Source organism: Aquila chrysaetos, chromosome 4 (genome assembly GCF_900496995.4).
Source record: "Aquila chrysaetos chrysaetos chromosome 4, bAquChr1.4, whole genome shotgun sequence".
NCBI lineage: Eukaryota > Metazoa > Chordata > Aves > Accipitriformes > Accipitridae > Aquila > Aquila chrysaetos.
This window is the reverse complement of record NC_044007.1, coordinates 72,919,614-72,942,917: the sequence shown is the minus strand read 5'-3', so window position 1 is coordinate 72,942,917 and position 23,304 is coordinate 72,919,614. Positions and strand designations below refer to the sequence as shown.

General features: G+C 39.7%; 1 protein-coding gene and 1 long non-coding RNA gene across 2 annotated transcripts in view; one reads left to right on the top strand and one right to left on the bottom strand.

The window, feature by feature from the left end:
* The window catches only part of LOC115340386, a 46,623-nt gene that overhangs the window by 4,180 nt on the left and 19,139 nt on the right, over positions 1 to 23,304 (bottom strand). The gene's annotated exons all lie outside the window — the stretch shown is intronic.
* The window catches only part of INO80C (INO80 complex subunit C), a 31,391-nt gene that overhangs the window by 6,748 nt on the left and 1,339 nt on the right, over positions 1 to 23,304 (top strand). Inside the window, 4 exon segments of the mRNA XM_030011943.2 lie at positions 14,243 to 14,353; positions 17,314 to 17,361; positions 17,363 to 17,426; positions 19,142 to 19,209. Coding sequence (XP_029867803.1) covers positions 14,243 to 14,353; positions 17,314 to 17,361; positions 17,363 to 17,426; positions 19,142 to 19,209 — 291 coding nt within the window.

Sequence of the window (23,304 nt, the reverse complement as noted above, 5' to 3'; positions counted from 1 at the left end):
AGAAAGAGCAATCTAAAACACTGCATGCATGCACTTCAGCGTGACATTTTGTCTGAGAGGTAGTGCTCCTAAAAAGCGATCTCAGAATCCAGATAGTGCATTAAAAGGTTCAGATTAACAAAAGGAAACTTGGAATAACTTAACTGCCTAGATATGGCAGATCTGAAGAGGTGTCAGACTGTTTTTCACATTTTTGTAAAGTGCAATGCTTTTGTTAGGTAATAACTTCGGTTCTTGCTTTAGCAAGGCGTTAGTAGTTGTATTTAGAAAGGCTAATAGAAATATTAATTTGGTAGCCTGGGAGGGTTTTGAACACATTTTTTAAGCATTCCAAGAAAACAGAATGGAGACATTGGCTATTTATTTAGACCTGCAGAAAGCCATAAAAAGTTGTGACGCTCCATGTTGTGAAATATACCTGGCCCTCACAGCAGAGTTCATATCCATGAACAGCATGTCTTACTGCAAAGCACACCTGCAATTCAAGAGGCTCCTTTAGGCTATCTCTTAGCTTCTCGTGATCAAAAAGGAAGGAGTCCCAGTCTCCTCCTATCTTCTTCACTCTTACCTACCTCCACACGTCCCAGCTGCATGCTCCTGCCGCCTGCATCACGCCACCTTTGGTACCCACCAGACCTGCTCGCCCACGGACAGAGGTCAGCAGTCAGAAGACAAACCGACCGAACCTTCCCCCTCTCCCAGGAAGCTGCGTTGTCTCCTGCTGCATTGGTGAACGGGACTGATTCACAGGGAGGTTTGATTCGGGAGTAGATCCGGTGTCCCTGCCTGGGGGAAGACCTGGAGGGTAACAGCTTCATCTGTCATACTGCTTGTCTGTCAGGCTCTGAAGTTCCTTAACTGATTCTACAAACTCTAGCAAGCTCTGTGAGATGCCACCAAAATAAGCTAGTAGGAAATACTGTGGACTAGCCCTAATTCTACTTCTCCCTGAAGATTTAGGCAACTCTTTCTACTTGGGATTCAGAACCATGAACAACTGCCTTTGTGAAAGCAGATATTAAATCCTTTCTTTCAAAAGTAGAACAGAAGTCACACTTACAGCACCGATACTTGCTTTTTATATCATGTGTCCTTACAAGTGCTTGCTGTGTCCTCCACTTGTAGTTAGTCCTGTTCCTGCAACTGCTGGAGGGGACTCAAACCCTCCTTTTCCCCACGCACCCCCTAACCACCAGGCTGGAAAGCCAGTCTGGTGTGGTGGGAGGGGAGCATGGAAATGTTTTCTCCCCTACAGCCGAGGATAGAGGTTCTGTCTGTTCCAAAGAGAACGACTCCGTAGTCTGGTATTGAACACAGTTGTCAGAATAGGTCTGCTTATGCATCTCAGGTGTTTGTTTCTGTTACGTGTTTTGTCTAATGATAATTTTAATGCAAAATACACAGTTGTGCAAACAGGGATCAGAAATCTTTTCCTTCCAAAACTCTAGCCAAAAAGCTACACAGTCATGCCGTCTAATAACAGGCGTTTATGTTGTAATAAAAATGCATCACTGTTAATTCAAGAAACAAATTTGAAATGGGTAGAAGGAAACTATTTTGTGAGTAATATGTAATTAAACCGTAGCAGAGTCCATCATTCTGGGAGGGGTGAATATCGGTAGTTACATGGTTTGTAATCATCCTGCCCCAGGATGTAAGTGCTGGCTGACTCAGGAAGAAAAATTGTCCTTGCTGATTATAAGACCCTGCTGTGGATAAGGAATGTTTTGGGGAATTAAAAGAAAAATCCTCTGTAAAGCATTGCAGGCCATTGCTAGGATTTACCACATGAAGAGAGACTTCCGGTATCGTATCTGTCCTTTTATCATTTATTAAACAGAGAAAAATGATTTGTTGTATATCATATGTCCTTAATTTTCATAAACGGACAAAATATCGCACTTCCATGTGCTTCTGTGCACAACCTGCCTAATATGTGAATTACATAAAATCTGACATAGTTTAAAAAGATAGATACCTCATTTTGCAAACTTCCACAGGCCTAGAGGTGAAACCTTCTACGTAGTTTTAAGCAAGTTAACTTTTTTACTTTTCTGCCCTTACAGTGTTGGCATGCTTGTAGCACTACTTACCCCTGTGTTCATAAGGATGCAATGTGCTTATCACGACAGCCTTATTTACTGCTTCCTCAGATTTATGCTTTTCTGAGTTAGCGAAAGAATGAGAAGAAGGGCAGAAAAGGCTGAGACACCTATGATAGTTTCTGCATAAATTAGACAAGGTATGGATAGTGTCACTTAAGTGGTACAGCTGGAAAAAGCAAATAAGCTTTCAAGCATACAAGTCTTTTTTCAAATCTGAAAATGGAACAGCAACTTCCCAAGCTAAATACAGAACAACTGCTTAGAGTTTGTTTAGGTATGTATCAAGCAGGCCATCTTTGAAGAAAAGGTTAGTGGCATCCCAGGAGTACAGGGGATGTTAATCAGGGAAGGGAGAGAGTATTTATGAAAATAAAATACTCATCATCCAGGAGAGAGGAGGAGGGAGTTAAAACCCTGTAGGAAACAGCGTGAAAGTTATGTGCCATAAAAACAGTCTTTCTATTGAGTCAGTGGTGTATTGGTATGCAGTCCATCCAGAAGCTTGTCTTAATTTTCCAGATAAACAGGTACATTTAATAAAAGATGACCACTCTGCCTAGAAACTTTGTTACATTTATGCCCTGAAACCATCAGGACTACAGCAAAATACTGCTGAAATGGAACATGTAGAAATTAGGGCAGTAATTAACGTGAGTTATGTGACTGCTCGTGACCAAAAGAGCTTTTTGTTAATAAAACCAGTATTTTCTATTTTATAGGATATTGATTTCTTACTAGGGAGATGGAGAGTTGCCCAGAGAGCTGTGGAATCTCTGTCCTTGGAGGTGTTCAAGACCTGCTGGGACAGAGCCCAAAGCAGCCTGGTCCAAGGTCAGTTTTGACCCTGCCTTGAGCAGGAGGTGGGCCAGTGGCCTCCCGAGACCCCTTCCAGCCTCAGGGATTCGGTGTTACCATGTCTCATTTCAGATGTCTGATTTATGCGATTAAGATGGGTGCGTCCTGACGAGCAGTCATACACTCCTTCCATAGGCAGGACGGGGTACCTCAGCTGGGTACTTTTCCCCATAGTGTATTAATGAAGCCCAAAACTCAGTGACTACATTTAGACAGTATTAATTATCCCCACACTGTAACAACGGTTATGTTATAGTAGAACTGCTTTTCCCTGGGAGGAACAGCACAGTGTTCTTACAGCAAAATTAACTCTTAAAATCAACAAACTGGAACAGAAGGCCATTTTTCCTTGACATATGCACAGTGTGTTCAGGCTTCTCAAACCAAAGTAGTTAGCTGGAAAGTCCTTATTCCTTAAGTTGATTATCTCTTTTTACATCGTCTAGAACCAGCAATGCTAGTTGGCTCACATTAACAACCTTAAATTTTCTCAAGTAAAAAATTCCATTTTCTCCTTAATTTTTGTTAAACCTATTTGTTGCAGCCAGAATTGCCTTTTGTTGCAGCCACAGAATTGCCCTTTTTATCCTCCTCCTTTCCGTCTGTCCAAAAGGTATTTTTTTATTTGCTAAATCATTCATTGTGGGAAACTTCTTAAAATATCCTGTTAAACCCATCACAAAATATTAAACACTATGTTTCCCTCTCACATACGATCGTGGATGTGATACCAAAACTTCACTAATTCTAATGCAGTGGAAAAGTCAAGTCTTTTAATAGTTCTGTTCTGTTTCAAGTCCAGCAGAAAAGGCAGTCGGGATACAAGTTTATACGCAAAACACTGAACTGTCTGGCACTTTTCAGATGTGCTGCAGTTCCTCAATTTCAATATATAGTATCAGGGTGAAGTGTATGGCCACAGAACTTACATAGTTGAGTAAACAACCGCCTACGTGTACAAATGTTTCTGCAGAAATATTTCAGAAATTTGCCTTGAAAATAGCATCACTATACAACTCTCTCCTCCCTTTTCCTCCTGAGCAGCCTAAAAATAGTCGACAATAGATACTTCTATTACCTTATTTTCATCTAAATTAGAATTTGCCGTATGTTTATTTTGGTTCAGTCATCAGGTTCTTTTCATTATCCAGTTAAATGTAGGTATCCATAGGATAATGCACCTACAATTTTGCTGAGTACAGAAGACCTGGTGTGCTATTCAAAGCAGGAATGATTGGTGTTGAGTTTGCTAGATGAAGGAAAGTGGATGTAGTATTCAGGGCATGTACAGCCAGGTATTTTTTTGTCCCGTAGTATGAGACAGACAATAAAGATGACATTTGTAGTCTGAAGATTTTTAAAAACTAAGGTATAGTTTCTTTTCTTGTCATCTTTTAAAGACCTTTGGAGCATCTGATACAGTTACTGCTCTCTGATACGTTATGCCTTTGATAACTTTTTTGAAGGTTTGAAGAAAGATATTTTTATTCTCAGTTGCTGTAGAAGTGGAATGTTCCATACGTAGGTGTACCTAACGTTTGTCTTTCTGACATTGTGTTTGGGTATGGCAGTCTTAAGTACCTGTACACAAATGGAAAAACCTTCTTCTGTGTAACTTTAGACTGCAGTGCTAAGCCTTTGCAGTACAACTGCTAGTATTTACTAATGCATCATGGCAGCAGTAGGTGTAGTTAGCAGAAACGTAATAGAAATAGAATTTTTATCTACTTAAAGTGACAATTAAGACAGACAGAAGGAAATGCTAAAATGTGCAAAAAATAGGGAAGATGCAAAAGTAAAGTTTTGTTTTCTGTATCGGTTTACCAGTTAGTCCATAACATCTGAATGTAAAATTTGGCTATTCTAATTCAGGTCTATTTTTCCTAAGAAAAAGAGGTAGAATAGGAGCTCTGGAGGAAAAATACACCCTGTCTTTACCCAAAACTAATTAATTGCCTTTCCTTGAAGAAATGTTGTCTTGTTTTTGTTTGTTACTCAAACATTGTTTCCTGTCAAAATGGGTAATGTTTTACAGAATAAACTAGAATCAGGAAAGTGAGTATTTTTTGCAGAATGGAATTGCTTTCCCATCAGCCATAGGAGCTGCTATCTTTTCGCTTTCCTTGCTCCTGGTTCAGTCACATGCAGATGAATGGACTTGGATCCTTCTACCTTGGCTGAAGCCTGTTATTTGACAGAGGGATTTTGATATGCTCCCTGAGCAGCCTTACAGTGTTAACAGCACATGAGCATATTGTAATCCTCCAGTCTTTTCTCCAGAAATACTTTGACCTTAACTGTTCTATATCAAATGATGTATTTTAAAATTTAAGAAGCCGTTTAGCCACAGTCCTTGAGTGAACTGAATTTTTCTGACAGAGAAAGGAACGTACTGGCAGTTTTTATAAAAATTCAATTGTGATTTACTCTAGTCTTTTTTGCTAGTATGCTTCCATCCATTTTCAGTCTTAAGGCCCATCAGTTTAGAAGACTTTTTGTCTCCTGGGGAATCAAAATATTCTGTTAGCTGGGCTCACTTTCACCCTTGGTGGAAGTAGGAACTAACACGTGCTTTTTCATTCCATATATACTGAAATTTTTAGCTCTAGAGCTGCTTCAGCATGCCATTCAGCTCATGAATTTGTCCAAGTTAAAATTTTCTTAATAAAGAAAACTGTCAAAATTTATAAACAAGGAATAGTCCCAATCCACCAAACGAAATCTAAAAGTGAGAGATCCTTTGCAATTATTTAAGCCGAAGGGAGCTTTGTGGCAAATGCAAATTAAACCAAGCTTTTCTGGGATAGTGTGAAGCTATTCACAGTTGCGTCCCAATTACATTTTATTTGAGGCTTTTCCCCATAGAAAATAGTAATTTTTTTTCCTTGAAATATCTGTAAGTTATAAAACTTTGTCTATCATAGTGCTTGAAAGTTTTTAAATGGAAAAACATGTTTGGCATCTGAAATCTCTTGAGAAGAAATCAAAGCTTTTTATTGAAGCTTGTTAGTCTCTTTCTGTGTTTGAAAGTTTAGTAATTTTGAAGAGAACAAAGTAAACTTGAATTTTTCTGGATTTTTTTTTTTTCCTTAAGTGAGCAGTACCAGTAAGAATGGAGTTCTTGTGTCATAAAATTGCTAGGTCTTTTTCCCCTACGTTTTCAAGAAATGTTTTGAGAGGTGGGGAATGTAATTAAAATCTTATTCTCCCTTTGGCTGCATTTTTAATTTGGAATTCAAACCCTCACACAGCGTAATAGAGCTTTGCTTTAGGGTGTTTTATACCTCTATCAAAGTGACTAAAGTAATTAGTATTTTATACATTTTGGTAAGTATTTTGTCACTGGAAGCACCAGTGCAGGTGAATGATAATGGTTTGAAGCTCAGGCAGTGACGGGATCCTAAATGAGAATGTCGCCCTTTAATCAAGAGCACTTGGAGTCTATGGTATTGAAATGCCCTACAGAGAACATAGAAAAGCCATCCATCACTTTGTGACAGTCCAATCTTTTAGCGCATGAGTAAAATTTTATTCAGGCCTTCTAAGGCAGTTGGAATGTAAGATGTTTTAACTCACCTCAGAACAGCAGTGTAAAAGTTTGAAAGCATCATGTACAGATTGCTTTCTGGACAGCATATGCGTCTTTATGTATTGTCTTTATTTATTTAGATTGCAATTGAAACATTTTCCATGTCCTGCTTCAAACACCTTCCCCTCACCCCCATACACCCAACAGGCGAGCTTATTTCTAAATTTCAGTCATATGTTTGGAGTTAATTTGCATAGTTGATTAACTCTGCATGCTCAGCAGAAATACTCAGCAAGTTAAAGAGCTGCTGCTTTAGGAAGGGCAGATTTTGTAAGTCTCACACAGAAAAGTAGTTTGACACGTGACCCAGAAGTCCTCTGGGGGATGCTTAGAAGGAGCTGAAGTACATTTAGTGACACGTACTTCGAATTATAAACTATTATTATAATAATTCAACAATCTAATTTCAAGCTTTGTGTTATGTTTTTTTTTAACAACCCTCCCTCAGCTTTCTCTGTAAGTGAAAGCAGCAGCAGCATCTGAGGACAATGTTGTAATTTAAACAAAAATATTTTTGTTGTCGGGCATTTGAGAGATTTACTTTTGGTGTCAATGGAAGCAGAAACCTGTACCAGGAACCTTGTCTTTTAAGACGAGTTGGCAATGATGAAACCCATCGACTTAAATGGATTTACTCCCAATTTACACTGTATGCACGACTGTCTTGCCCAACCTACTTGCTGCTTGAAAATCAAGGACATTGATCAGCACTGTACTTAATACCTGTTTTCAGCTGGCTACTACTCGGGTTTTTTGTTTACTAAATTGAATTTTTCAGTACCCTGTGGAACAAAATTTGCTGTGAATATGCAAGATTAGGTTTTTTTCCTTCCTGGCATTTGAACATTTTCAAGCTGAAATATTTTTTGTCCTACCCCAAAATAAGGTAGGACCTTCTGTAAAGGGAGAACGTTCCTAAAATGCTACCATGTACCAGAGTGCTGAGAGACAAAAGGCTGGGGAAATTGTAGTGGGCTTCATTTTAGTGAGTGGAAAGGAAGAGGGAAAGTTTTTCCTGCTGAATCCAAGAAGCAGTAAAATGCAACCAGATGGGGAAGACATGTTTATACACGTTACTGAATAAGTCTTCCCTTGCTGTTCCCTGACAGCAAACTTTTCTGTCACAGACATGGAGGGAGTTAATCTTGTTCAAGAGAGTGCTATTTCTTCGATCTTACATTCTTATTGAATCTTCAGTGAGTTTGCTTTCAGAAATACACTATGCTAATAAAGTTGGTGATGAGAAATTTTTTAGCCATCATTTTAACTTGAGCTTAAGCATGTCTAATTCTGACACCTTTCTCTGTGAATTGTTCCCAGCAATGTAGAGCTGTATTTTTGTCTGCCAGAGTGTACGTGTTCAAGTTTTAATGGCTCCTGTCATGTCATCGTGCAAAGTTAAATGAATTAAATATTCAGAATGTGCAAGAGCCTGTGCCAGGCTTGTTATACAGTAAGAGCTAATATATTAATCAAACAGCTTAAGATATGTTCCAGTATGAGCAGTACTACCAGGGACTCTGTTAAATAGCTGACATTCAAAGTCTACTCCCAATTTTGAAAAGTCTGCTTCTATCATTGCTGCTGTCATCTAGTGACATTCGTGCTCTGTTTCCACCTGGCATTCTCACTCACTGTAATTGGCTGCTAGTGAAAATACAGGTATTATCCATCTATTTTATAAATTACCGTTTTCTTCCCTGGCTGCATGCCACAGCTTCGTCAGGATGTCACAGAACTTAGACGCAGCTAAAAGCTGAGTAAGTTGCTACAAGTTGGATATTGCTGCTTTAGAAGTAACCTGCTACAGAAATAATTAGACACATACCATTGTAGAGGTTGAGTTAAAACAACCGTGTCAATGGAATTAAGAATGTCATTGTAGTATTATCGTGATTATGAAAATCAACTGCCAAAAGTAAGTAAAAATAATTTAGACTATTTATTGAACTTCACATACAAAGGTTGGAGACAAGTGGGTTCCTCATCATGCCAAACTGGGTGCTTGGGGCAAAATTATCACCAAGTGTGAGGGCTTGATTTAGAACCAGACCCCTCTTATTCCTTATTTTTCAGTAGTGACATACAATCCCCTAGTCATCACTGTAAGACAAAGCCAGAGTATCAGAAATACTGAACGCAGAAGCAAAACCAACCCAAAAACCTACATATGCAATCACCTTCATCTACAATTGCTGTACTCAATATAGTGTTAAGACTAACAAATGAATGATTTGCAGAAAACAAAACTGAGAAAAATCAGTGTTTACAGTATTGTTTTTGCTCCCTTAAACTAGAAACTCCCTCTCCTGTTCTTACGGAATTTATTTATGCATTTAGTTTCGCTTTACCAACACACCGTTCAGTTTACCTTCTATTTTTAAATTCTGTTTTACCATGTAAAATTGGAACATCTAGCAAAAATGGCCACTGACGACTGTAGTGTACCTTCAGTGATGTGCCAGTCCATTTTTTTTCTAAGCCATGACACGCATGGTATGCAGTGCTAGGATGCCAGAAATGCACAAATTTATGTCTTTGACTTTTATGCTTCATAATTTTTAATATTTTTTATACTTTGTAAAATCATGTTAGTCTAAAATAATGAAAAAATATTATAGAATATAATCCAAGAATAAATAGGTAAGAAATGATACTTCAGCATTTATCAGTTATTCTGTTATGCAGTTTTAATTCTTGCTGGGGAAAAAAAAAAAAAAAAAAAGAAAAGGAATGATGATTCAGACAAGCACTTTCATAATAAGCTAATTCCACCTGGTATTTAGTCCCATCACAGACACCCATCCCAAACCCCACAATGCTGATTCCACCTGGAAATAGCCAAAATAAAGAATTCAGCTTCCACAGTCTACAAGTTTTGCTTGTCTTCTCCCTAAATAAAACCAGACAGATGGAGCAATCTTTGGAAATCATGTGAAAACCAATACATCTGCGGTAGGGAATTTGGAACAGAATATATTGAAAAAATTAATAGATCTACCAAAACCTAAGATTGAGGGTAGTATGTGAATAGGCAGCCTCCCAGCGTGTGTTTTCTCCCAGTACAGACAGCACATACAGTAGGGTCCAAACTAGGCTCATTCCTGGGGTTTGGCTTTATTCAAAAGAAACCAGTGTTAAGGTAGCAAAGCTTAGCTCAGGTCTCTTCCCCAGACTTGGCTGCTCTTACAAACAAACCTCTTAGGACTCCCAAGTGTTTGCTGCAGGTCTTCGCTCGCTCTCGAATTTGTGCCGTCTCCTGACCAAGTGTAGTCCTCAGCCAGCCTCCTCCCTTGGCGACTGTCCCCCAGTCCTAGTCCGTAACAGGGAGGACAGCGTCCCACCCAGCTGGGATGCACTGAATGCTCGATAGATGGTCTCGTGGAAAGAAATGCAAAAAAGCAGCAGCACCCCTCGCTCTTGCTCCCGGCTATCCCGGGGGGATAGAGGTTGCCAACCTGTCACGCTGTGGTTGTAGTTAAAGTTCAGCTAAAGCACATAAGCACGACTTTATAGAGGGAATGAAATTGCACAAGTGGTCCTATATGAAGCCTTTGACCCCCGTCTACAACTTTTAAAACATGCAGTTCCAGTCGAGGTTGCTGTACTGTGGCTGGATACTGGGAGGAGGAGGAGGAGAAGAGAGGGAGGTAACAAGAGAAGCGGTGGCAGCATGGACTTCTGTGGAGGTTAAGTGCCAGAGGAAGAGCTGATGGGAAAGGATGAACAGAGTTACTGATGGCTTAGCTGCAGTCTTTACTGTAGTGTTTTTATTGTTATTTGCGATAAAACTAGCGTAAGCGAGTTCAGCTGTACTGAAATCACACCTTCATTTGCCAGTGCAGATGTACCCTGTAAACGTAAAGCCACCCCAAAGTCTTTGTGGTTATAATCTTCAACAGCCTATGGAGAAAAACATACGCTGCGTCGTGACTATTGTAGCACAAATTCCCTGTCGCCCGAGTTACGTAAACCACCATTTAAAAGGCACAATTTAGTTATAAAGTGCACATTAAAAGCTGCTTCGCTGTCGCTCTCCTTGAAGCGTATACTGAGCTCCCCATAAAGGATGTTTACATTACAAGATCGGTTAGAAAGAAGCTTTAAAGAAGCTGATCGAGAGTTTCAGCCCATGGTTACGCTTTCTTTCTAGCCCTACAGCAAAGCATCTGGGATTATCCGAGGATGCTGGGGGCGAGGGAGTTATCTAAGAGACTGGCTGGGCAAAAAAACGTGCTGGGCACTGGTGGTGACTTGGGCAGGAAGGTGAAGTTTCCCCACGCGTCACGGGGGGTCACAGCACACGCGGAGCAGTACCCCTTCCCTGGGGACAGGCACTGCCTCGCTCTGCTCCCGAGACCGCCATCGCTTCGCGGGGCTACAAAGGGGATTTGAAGTCATTCCTGTGCGTTTGAGCCAACGCGTGACAGTGAGGAATGAACTGTCTTCCAAAGTAAGCGACCAAGCAAACAAGCGCGTTTGGGGGAGATTAGTTTAACTAATGTTAAAAGTAAAAGATTACCTTTCCTGTACATGAATTGTTCACCGAGGAATCTTTCGGGCTGTAAATATTATTTTGCATTACCACCGTATTATTCACTTTCAGGAAACACAGGTTTTGCAGTACAAAGGTAGGTCTGTATTGGTTAAAATTCATCTGGCATCTCCCCCCCGCCTTTAAGAAACCTCTCAAAAAACAAACGTGAAACATTAAATGATGTTTCTTACGCTTTAAATCCTGGCATTTTAAAACATAGGCTGGATAGATTTGTAGATTGTTGAGACACTTTCAGTTTGTGGCTATAAAACTGCAGAGGATATCAGCTGAGACTTCTGCAGGCTGCACGGAAAGAGCATTTCAAAGCGCTGTACTTGCTGGAGTTCACTCCTCTGTGCAGTAGCACATTATCCTGGAAGCAGTGCTTCTACTCAAGTCTTTAATGTTTTTCCAGGAAGAAAAGCACATTAGCTGAGTATCTCTCTTCCATAGTGCTACTGCTACTGCTAAAAAAATCAGTTTTCATACAAGCAACGCTGAGTGAGGGAACTGGCATGCCTCTATAGTATGTCTTTATCTCAGTTCCCGGCATTTAACTGGGATCATAGTACTCAGTCTTATTTGCTTCCCAGTCTTATCACAGGTCTCTGAAATCATGCTATCAATTGCATACCACTCTGGTACGCACGCTGCTTTACAGTCCTGCACGCCAGCCTGCACCCCTTGCCTCGGAGAGGAAACCACTGCTCTCAAATTGTCCCTGACAGACCCAGAAGCTGCTGCTGGCGCTGTGTCTCCGCGGGACTTGGAGGATGACTTGGGTGTCCACGTGGCCCAGAAAAGCAGCAGCTGCTGCTCCTCCGGATCCTGCTGCCTCTGCCACCGTGCAAGGGATACCGGCACAACCAAAATTAACATCTGGCCTGTAACACGAGTTATCCTGACTCTCAGCAGCGGTTATACCTGAAATCCCTTAAGGCTTGGTCCGGAAAAGAAAGGATGTGTAGAATTTACACTCAGGAATTGTCCCGCCAGGAACAGTTCCTTACTTTCCTTCCCAATGTGCCAGCAAGATGAGCACTGAATCCACACAGAAAAACCCACGGAAGAGAGTGAGTGTAATATGTAAGTGTACCCAGCTGCAGAAATTAAGGAGTATATGTATAAGGAAGCTTCTTCCCCTTTACTGTTTAACCATTTTTATTTGCTCCGCCTCAAAATACTAGATACTGTTTTGAGATATTGTTGAAATGCTACTCAAAACCTGTTTCATAAACAACAGAATACTTAGGAGAAGATCACTGAAGGGGCAAAAGTGATAAAGTAATTAATAAAAAACTGTAGGACTAGATTTAAAACCGACCAAATGGTACCAAATAAAAGGCAAGAACGCTTTGAAGAATAACCGTGAATGCTGATCCCTCCACTTAGAGAATTTACACTCATAATGGGCAGTATCAGAGATAATTTATTCATCAAAAATAATCTTGTATGTCAAGCCTTGTCTTTCTCAAGATGGACTTTAATGTTTGCTGCTGAAATTCGAACTGCTGGAAGCGTGCATGTGCAAGAATATAGTCTGAAACCTAGCAAATCATTGTATAAAGCCACTTTACTCGGGATTGCTGAAGATGTTTTCTCTGCTCGCTGTCACATAATGCACATGTTTCTAAACATCCATCTGCATTTCTTCTGTTTCTCTGACAGTCACTGCCTTTTAATGCTGTCCTCAGCAAGGGGAGAATTAAGTTTAAGCTACAGAATTCAATGTTGCTTTCACTGATGTTACTATGGCAGTATCCCCTCTACTAGGAGCTTGCAGAGGACAGACTGTTGTTTCGAAAATAGATCATCTATATTCATATATTTTATTTTAATAAGACACTAGAAACATGCCTATTTTACTTGAATGCTCCTTTATACCATACTTTGAATATTTAAGACCTCTCTTTGCTATGTTAAGAACAGGCACTGTTGAATAACTGATGTATTTCCCCAAAGAAGAGTTCAACTTGCCTAGTTCCTAATCCTGTAATTACTTATGCATGTAGTTAAGAATACAAACACTTCCCTTGTAATCACATGGAGAAGGATATGCTGAATCATGGCCTTTGCCATATAGTCTCAGGTTCTAGAGGTACTCTCATAATTCACTAATAATAATGATCCTTTTTTCTCCTACTTAAAAGAGTATTGTATCAACACAGAAGGTTTTGCCATGCAGGTTTTCACAGGAAACTATTTTTTTGTTCTAAGTATTATCTGTCTGAAGGTAAAGAAACATTTTAACCACCCATTCAGTAAATATTGATTTAGCTTTTAACCAAGCTTTTTGTTCTTCAGGAAAAAAAGCATCAAGGTATGAAATCCTATTGACTGACCTGCCAAACTCAATGGCAAAATTCTCATTGGCTTCAGTATAGATCAGGATCTCACGAGGAACATTTATGTATGTAGCATAGGCTAGTTCTGGTAGTGTGGAGACTTACAGGGTGCTCACAAAATAAAAAACAACATAAACTCAGCCATGCAGAACTATCAGAAATTGGTTGGACTGCCACACAACTTTTTTAGCTTTCCAATCACACACACCTTCTCCAACTGCTCTTCCTGCTAAATAAATAAACCATAAAGAAAAGCCTAGAAAACACCAACTGGTACCCATGTAGATTTTGTGAGGCTTGCATATAAAGATAGTATAGATAATAAAATACTTTTTTCTCTCAGTCCTCACTCAGGCATGGATGAAGCCAAGGGTGGAGAATAAACTGATTAATCAATTTTTCTTTAGAACCTCGAAAAACACCCCTTTTTATAAATTTTATATATTCCTGTTAATGCTCTAATATGGAACATTCTGAAATAGATCCAATGTACATTTCTGCTGTTTTGGGTTTCACATGCTGTCTTGCACTTTATAGAGATGGCTTTCATTAATACTGAAATAAACCTGATGCTGTGTTTACTCGGTAGGCTTTGGCCACTCTATTCCCCTCCTCCCCTTTATGTGTCAGTTGTAAATTGCTTGACAAATATTCTGTTTCATGCTTCCCCACTGCTGGCATGCAACATCATTAAAGATTCAAAAGAGATAGGAAGGCTAAAAAGGCAACAGGTAGGTAATACGGCAGACGGCTCTGTCTCTGGTTAAACTTGCTCAGAGTAACAAGCAGTAAAATTGTATTTTTTCTTCAGGGTGCAGGTGGAGAGGCCATGAATGAAAACAAATTTCTGAACACAGACTCCAGCACAGGATCAGCGGAAACAACCGTCAAGCCGTTACCGTTTAAAGATCCAAACTTCATCGTAAGTGTATTATTTTAACAATCTGAAATTCTAAACTCTTCAAATAAAACATTAACTAGGATTCTTTTTAACCATACTGCTAAGGTAAATATTAAGAAAGTCAGCTTAACAGCCAAATAAAAGGTCGACAATTTTTAAGAAATTCACCTCAGGTCCATGCCACACTATGGTCCAAAGTGCACACTATATTATAGCATGAAAATGGCACTGGTCCAGAGGCAGAACTATTATATTAAATTCTGGAACAGAGTCAGAAAACCTGCTTGATCAAGGTAAGTGCAGAAGTTTTATGGTGTGCTATCTCACAAACTACTACAGCTAGAGAGGAACAATTAATACCACTGTGAATGTAGGAACCCCATCTCCCACTTCCTAGCCAAGGCAGGCTGCAAAGCAATTGAAATAGAAATCAGCCAGAGAGTCATTAGCAAGTGGCATTTTGCTCCTCTCCCGGTCCCTGAAACTCTTCACAGACCTGTGGTGTCTGTTCTTCCAGTAATTGCTAGATGTAGAAGCAAACACGCCGTGCTCCCCAGAAGGCTGGCCTGCCAGCTTTCAGAAGTCGCGTAAACTCTGACAGCTGACGAAATACAGGCTGCTAAAATACTCTGAGGTTTATACGGGGCGAGAAGGTGAAGGAAGACTACAGCTAGTAATGTTGTCACGGCTGGGTTTGGTTTTAATATCTTTTTATCTTGCTGTGCCAGGGCCAACTCATTGGCACACTGTACAAATGCTTTCTAGACAAGCAAACTTCTCAGACTGCTGGTGCTAAGCCAGTACTTAGAAAGAAGGATTTCATCCCAGATTTCATTCTGTATGAATAAGATACAATATCCCACAGCATAAAACCTGAGTAATCGGGCATCGCACAGCTCTCTAAGTGTAGGTTTAGGTTTGGCAGGGGGCGTAAAATTAATCTCTGACTTGCGAGTTGCTCTATGTCTGCTTTGCAGGCGACTTCTGTCACGAGAGGGGCATTCAAACGACGGTATATGTTGCTCACGCTAATCCTCCAGTGACCACCAGCCTGTTTGAGAAATGGGGCTTATTGGAAAAGCTCCACTTGTGCCCAGAGGCATGCCGTGTAGCTTCCATATAGGATTTAAGTAGCCATGAGGCCTTGTGCTGATCCTTCAGTTCTTAGAGGGACATCACCGTTTCCAAAGAGGCAATACTAATGTCTGCATGCTTGAAATGGTAATGAACGTACAGGGCCTTTGGCAACTGCTGCAGAAATAATAGGCAGTTACACTAAAAAGACGAAATTGTCCTCCCCAATACAGTAACTAATTTGAGAAGAAATGTATTGAGTTTTAACTAGCTTTTTGTCGGTATGAACTGGTAGTAACAATTTGGATACTTTTTACATCCTTTCAGCCTAATTTGCCGTAAAAGGAAGAAAATAAGTCTATCTCTCATAAATATGCCCAAGTTTGAACCATTAGCTCACTGCAGAGGATAGACTTAAAAGCAGAGAAGAAGGAAGATATTACCTTTTTCTAAACTTCCTGAAAGGAATTTGCATTCCTTGGCAATGGCGAAGGGGAAGAAGACCTTCTGACAGTTGTGTAAAGCAATGAATAGTTCCACCTGTCCCAGCTCCAGCTTTCCCTGAACTTCACTAGCGCAGAGGCAGCTTGGTTCATTTGCACTTGGCAGTCATTGCCTTTTGATTGTAGGTATGTGAGGTGATACTCAGCCCCATTCCTAGGAGGCATAAGTTCATATAAACCCAATAGTTGCTTTTGAGAAACCAGATTACTGAAAAAAATATCATTATGCAATGATTTGGGGGAAAATTCGTGTAATGAATTTGAATTAGTAATGTGGTAGTACATCTAATTTCATCTCATATTCCAGCAGTCTCTATTTTACAATGATCTCTAGATTCCTAAGGCGTCATCCTCAGAGCAAACATTTGCATGTACTTTCTGTATCGGATATCCATTGCCAAAACCCAATACATCATCAGTTCATGAGCATCCTTTCTGAATATATCTTATGTCTACAGAAAAAAAGCTTTCTCACTGAATCCTTCCTCCTATCATTCTCAGCAATTTAACAGGCTAATTTATAAACCAATCACAACAGAAGTATGTTTGCAGAACTTTGCTGAGTTTTGATGAGACTGATGTGGCAGGTAGTAATTATTAACAGAAATAACAACACCTCCCCAATTGTAAGAACATTTTCTTTTCTGAAGTAAAGCTGTAAATCTGTGTCCTTTGATCATTTAGAAGTAGTATTGTATGTTGTGCAGCTTCTGTCTCTGGAGGGACATAAATAAATTACTCTGCAGCAATCACGTTTGATAACTGAAACTACCATTATAGTACCTGTGGCAAGCCTTCCATTAGTGTACCTTTCAAAATGCAAAATTTTCTTGGCAGCCAACATTCTATTTATTACTCTTTTTCTATTCTTCTGTCTTCTATCCTTTGAAAGAAAAATAAAATTTCCAGAAAGTTTCTCATAGCATTCATTACATTTTGCAGGATCAGTTGTGTTTTCTACAGTCATGGATAATTTGTAGAAGAGCTAGAGCTGCACCTGTAATATGCCATATAAAGGAGAGAGAAAATTTAGCCGTGTAATCACAATTTTAGACACAACTTCATAGTAATAAGTTCTAATACGATGGGAAATACATACAGAATCCTGTAATCGCAGGCTAAACCTAACCACACTGATTTTCTATTTCCATGTAAAAAGCAGATTTTCATTTCCTTCAGTTAATCGTAAACATAGTAGCTTTGACAGTGTTCAAAAAGCTTTGTTTTTCTTGCAGCCAAGATTAAAGCGTGCAGTATATTAGTCTGCTGATGAAATAAGTGAGGATAATGAATGGTTCATGGCAAGATGAGACGTATCAGAAAGACTATGAAATAGAAGTGTCACGCTCTGAAATAGTATTCTTTCTTTATTTTTTTCTCTAAACACCATGTTTTTAATTCTAGCACTCCGGCATTGGTGGAGCAGCAGCTGGCAAGAAGAACAGAACTTGGGAAGAACCTAAAACAAATTCTTGCTTCTGAAAGGGCATTGCCATGGCAACTAAATGATCCTAGCTGTAAGCTGCTTAGACGCTTTGCATGTATTTATAAATAATAATATCCATACAAATAACTTTCTTTAAAACAAACCTAAATTATTTCATCAGTGCATGCAGTATCCTGCTTGAACAGGGTCCAGTAGGCCATTTAAGACTAGTCCAATCACACTCGCCAGCCCTAAGTGGAAAGTAAGGGGAAGCAAATAATTTGGAGTATCGTGACGAAGTTCAAATACATTTGGGGAGAGAGTTTAGTAAAGGAAATGTATTTATCCAAACCAGGTCAGAGACTCCTTACTCCCACCAGGTTTTTGTCACCTCTGCACTGCTGAGGAGCCTTCTCCTCCGCATACAGCCCAAATGTCTTCTGACGGGTGGCTGCTGCTTGATTAGCTACATTTGAACTATTTTCAGATAGATTCTGCTAAGCCACATACCTGCAGTAGCTTAGACCTCAGCCCAAGCTTCCTATCCAGCTCCTTATCCTAGATTCTTGGGAGACTTAAATCCTACATCCTCTATTTAGATCAGCACAGCTGAAACTACACTCACTATTAGCAGTCCTGATTAGCAGTCCTAGTGGTGTACATCTACAAGAGCAGAGTTACAGCCGTGGTCTTAATCTAGATAGACTTCAAGTCTACTCGTAAAGTAGGATACTATTGAGCGTAGCTGGAGGCAGAATGTGATCCTCAGATTTTACTTAAGCAAGTGGAGGCATTGCAGAATTGAGCATATGCATATACTTTTTGTCAGACTTGGTGCTTTATCCAAAAATAGCTTGCCATTTTTTGAAGTGTTTTAGACGCAACTGTTAGAGAAAAATGCAGACTACTGTGTGTTCCTGGCTATTGTAACTGACAATCTGCTGATGTTGCTATTTCTATTACGTTCTGTTTGCAACCGTAAATTTACAGGATTATTTTAAGAAGGTGGGAAAAGAAATTCAGTTGCATATTTAAAACCAGCTGTCTGTGGCATTAGGGTCTTTTGAATTAAGAGGTGGTGGGTTAGAAATTTGATATGGATGGAGCATTTGAATTGATCATAGCATCTGAATGAGGTGCAAGGGAGATCAGGAAGGAGGAAAGAAATGAGTCAGGTACAAGATATTTTTGTAAACATCCAAAATTGGGGATTTAACTACTTAAACATACCAACCATATCTTAAAAATGTTTATGAATCAGAGTTGCTATCCAAAGGGCACCAAAGAACAGCAATTTCCGTCATTTAATTTAAACATTCAGACAATTTTCTAGGTCATTGACTGGGCTTAAAGTGGTACATGCTTAAAGATTTAGCTGATTTAAAAGATTACTTTGCTTTTCTGGATTACAGTATTTCAGAGCTGCAATCTTGAGCAACGTTTTGTGGTCTTAACATACAGCATGCGTATGATAACGGCTATTCTTTGCAAATAACTGACTGCAAGGGAATTCATTAAGACTTGGAAGAAATCAACACATTTCAAATAGCTCTAACATTTTTCCTTTTGGGGAGGGCAGTTCTGCTTACTGAACTCGTATGAGAGAGGTGAGCAGAATCAGGCTGTTGTTTACAGTGCTAACAGGCTAAATGTTTTCAGAGGTAATTCTGCTTCTTATTTCTTTGCATTAGTGTTGCTAGTTAATAGAGACCTCAGAAACTCAAGGCAGTGCTTTAAAGAAGTATTGTTACCTATTTACATTTTGGGTGTATAGCACACTGAATTTATCCCTTTGTTTATCTCTAGATTTTAGTATTGATGCTCCTCCTTCTTTTAAGCCTGCCAAGAAATATTCAGACATTTCAGGACTTCCGGTAAGTATTTTATTTTTCCTCTTCAGAATTGGCATCTCACTTTCCACAATGAAATAAAGCTGGTGCGTGCTTTGTAAAAGATGTACTTGCTGAGGTTCCTATTCAGCCTTGTGCTTAATAGTTGTCCAGTGATTTAGGGCCAAACCCCAAATACTGTCGCTACCCCACAAAATCCTTAGGTTGTTAATACATGTCAGGACAGATTAAATACCTGGTTCTGCCAGGTGGCTCCTGTCACACCACTTTCCCAGCTGTGGAGTCGGCATTGGTCCCCATCATTTCTGATTCTTTAGATTGTTACAGCGGGAGCTGGTAGCCCACAGTCTCCATGACTGCTAACTTTGCCAAGCTTTAACCACACAGACTGAAACTTTCCATGCTGAGTGTTTGCCTGAGGCTGATTTATTTCATTATATCTTTTAGAGAAATTTTTAAAAAGATGGCTCAGCAATTTCCGAGAATGAGATTAGGCAAAATTATATTGATTGGCCCAGGTTAAAAAACCCAACTTGTTATCATTGCTCTCAAACTTTCCCTCCAACAAATCAGCCTGAGACAGACACTTGGCATGGACTTTTGAGAATTTCAAATACCCCCATGCTTCAGAGCTGGAACTTGGAGTTTGGCAGATGTATAGCCTGTGTGTCACAGATGGGCTCTTTTACATGGTTTTGTTAAAGAAAAAAGAAAAAGAAAAGGGAAAAAAACCTCCCACATTTGACTTAGATACAGTTTGCACATGCTCCAAAAAGTCTCGGTAGTTACAATTTGGCACCTGAATTCCCCAAAGATTCTGTAGGCACAAACCAGGAGTAAAGTCATTGAATTCTGCCCAACAAAACCTTTGTATCTGCTGCTGACACTGTTCTTATGTGACATGAATAATTTTACTTAAAACAAAACAGGTGTTAGTAACAGCATATCTTTTCACCCGTGATTTATTTTGCAGAAGCCTATGCATTTATTACAGTTGAAATGAATGGGAATGTTGTATTTCGGATTAATAAAAAGGGTTAAGTAATGGTTACACTAAATAACTACAATAATGAAAACTTTGTAACATCAAACAGCCTTAGACAGAATTTCTGGGTCCCTTCCCCCAGTTTAACCTGTTTCTCATCGATAGGACACTAGCCCACCTCACAGACTCGGTATCACCTCACAGAGATGCCTGTAAATATACACATTTGTTATCTTGATGCAGGTTAACACAGCACCTTGGATTCTGTACACTGAATTAGGTGAAAGTCCCCATTGGGAAAAAAAAATGGGTGAGCACTTAATTAAGGACTGCCTTATAGCGGATACACAGTGCAAGGCATCAAAGAATAGCTGTAGCGCCAACTGTAATCCTGCACATCCTAACGTCTGAGTTCTTGATTTGGTAGCGTATGTTTTCGTTGACTTTTTTATTTTTTAAGAAGTAACACGTTTAAATAAGGCACCTAGGAGGTGGCATGTTTCCAGCCTGTGCCTTTGAGCATGATTTGGAAATGGAGTGGGTTGCTCGGATCGAGGCTGGTAACCCTTGGTGTTCAAGAGGGAATGGGAAAGCAACATCTCCCTCGCAGATGAACTGGCAGACAGCAAATGGAAGAGACTGCTCACAAACCCAGGGAAAATAATTCCCTCCAGCCAGGCAGACTTACAGTCTTGTACTCGATATAATAGCAGCTTGTTTTCAGACAAGGAGCAGGGGCCCGTCGAATAAGGAACTTCGCATAAGTGCCTCTAGTCTATATAAAGCAGCAGTGGATGGAGGGAGGGGGGATAGGTGGACACGTGATATAATAATGCGTAGGTTTCACCAAAATAGCAAAAATTCCCTACTGGCTCGCTTAATGGTGTTCATCCGTTTCCTTTCCTCTCCCCTTAGAGTTACTTTGCAAGTATTAGTAGCATTCACACCAGGTGTTATTAGCATTGCTGCCACATCTCTGACCTGTGAGGGGCTTATGTGGGGCAGAAGGCATAAGGGCGTAAGTCCCTTTCACTGCCCCGTCTCCAAGGAAGCAAATAATGCTTTCCAGCACTGGCCTCTGATGCATTTCAAAACTGGTCAGTTGTTGCACCTGTAGCGAGACGATGATGCAGGTTATAGACGTGAGTGAAGACCGTGTCCCTACCAGCTAAGGGTCAGTTTAGCCATAGCAAGTAAGAGTCTTCCTCTCGGTTCCTCAGTTTTTCTTTACCAGCTCCTCCTTTCCATCAGTGATTTATGTACTTTAACTATTCTAGCTCAGTATAAATACTCTCCTTTCTGTACGAATCCATTCAGTGCTGCTTTCGTTTCCTTTTTGTCTCTTTCTACTTTTTTTCTTTTTCTTAATTTTCCATCCTCTAATTGCATCGTGAGTCAGGTTTCCTATTTTACCTGGCCTGGAAGGTTTCTCCAGACTATGATAAAAATACCATGTTTAAAAAAATCTTTTTTATTAAGGTAACTGAGACAGTGTGTCCTTTAAATTGCTAAGCTAGAAATGTTTCATAAGAAGCACTAAATATGTTTTCAAGATCATTTTCTAGTAGGAAGGTATGTGGGGTAATAGAAAATTTTAGAAATCTAGTATAAGAAAAATGTCCCTGTATTTTCTGTGTAAAATCTGAAAGCATTTGTGTAAGAGTATATTTTCTATGGGAATACTGGATTCCCCATGGGGGGAAAAAAAAAAAAAAGTAAAATAAAATCCTTAGCATTACCCATTTAGGGACGAATTAAATGGTCTAGCAGGTACAAAAAGAGAGAAGTACATTAAACTACTCTCATCAGTATACCTGCAATTATATTAAAAGCCACAATTAAATTCTACTGATCCTGTTCTTTTTCACACAAATGGAATTAAATTTACCAATGGTCTAAGCAGAGCAGCCTATTTATATTTGTAAGGCAGCCTAGAATTCAAAAGGTATTATCTACTATACTGACACTGCAAAATGAAACTATTATTTCCAAACTTGCAAGATAAGTATTTAGATATTTTAACATGCAAAACAGAGTAATTTATTGTAAAGCAGATTAAAAAAACCCCCAAACCTTCAAATGTTTTTATTTCTCTTCCTTTTCTGAAAATGGATCAGCCTTGCTACTATAGTAGTTTTATAAAAACAGATTGAGGTAGCTAATTTATTGTATTTGAAGAGCATGTATCCGTGGCCTTTGGTTTAGTTTCTAAACATGACAGAACTTTTCCTTTGCAAAATCACCTGACTTCACTTTTCTAATCTGTTTAAATTATTGCTGAAGTAGTGGTTAAGTTTGTTTTCAGACTGAAGTCATGGCATAAATGACTAGTTACCATACATTAGTGTGTGCAAAGAGTACAGCCCAATACGGAGTATCAGAAGGGTGAAGAACTGCCATAACATTTTCAACCTGGGTTGGTGCGCAATACAAATTGCAGATATTGCTTGGCTAGTTTATTACAGAATCATGCGTATTTGGAAAGCAGTCTACTTGGTTAGCTTTTTCTTACATGAGGCCAGATTTAAAGTGTGAAATAAAAATAAATGCATACCTGCTCTAACCGCAAAGTTACTGCCACGGATAAATTTACACCTAACGTCATAACTTTGCCATTTGTTTGAAAATGAATTGATGGCTTGACTGTTAGCTGACTACATTTAATTAACCTCGTGGCATTTCTTTGTAAAGAAACAAGCTACAGATAACACTTAATTTTCTGCTAAGTCTTATCAGGCCAGACGATTAACTGCATTGTTACCATGGCCAACAGATCCTTCCCAACACAAAAATGGTAGAGGGCTCTGCGCTTTGACAGTGTGGATGGGGGGAATGCTCCAGCTCTTCCTGGCCTTTCCTTTTTTAGCAGCAATGTCTTAAGGGACCTCAGCTGCCTGTGCCTCGCAGCCTGCCACCATCTCCTGTTAAAGAAAGGTAGAGAAGACGCTTTCAGAGCCTTGGCAGGCAGTTGGTAGTTCAGCGCTGAACAGGCACTGACTGTCCTGGAGGCTGAAGGTGGAGAGGCGATCCCCCGAGCTCATCTGAGCTCAAGGTTTCTGTAGCAACAGGGAAGGGGAGAGGATGGAAGGAAACTGGCACCGCTCCCAGGCACCCAGGGTCCAAATATAGCAGAG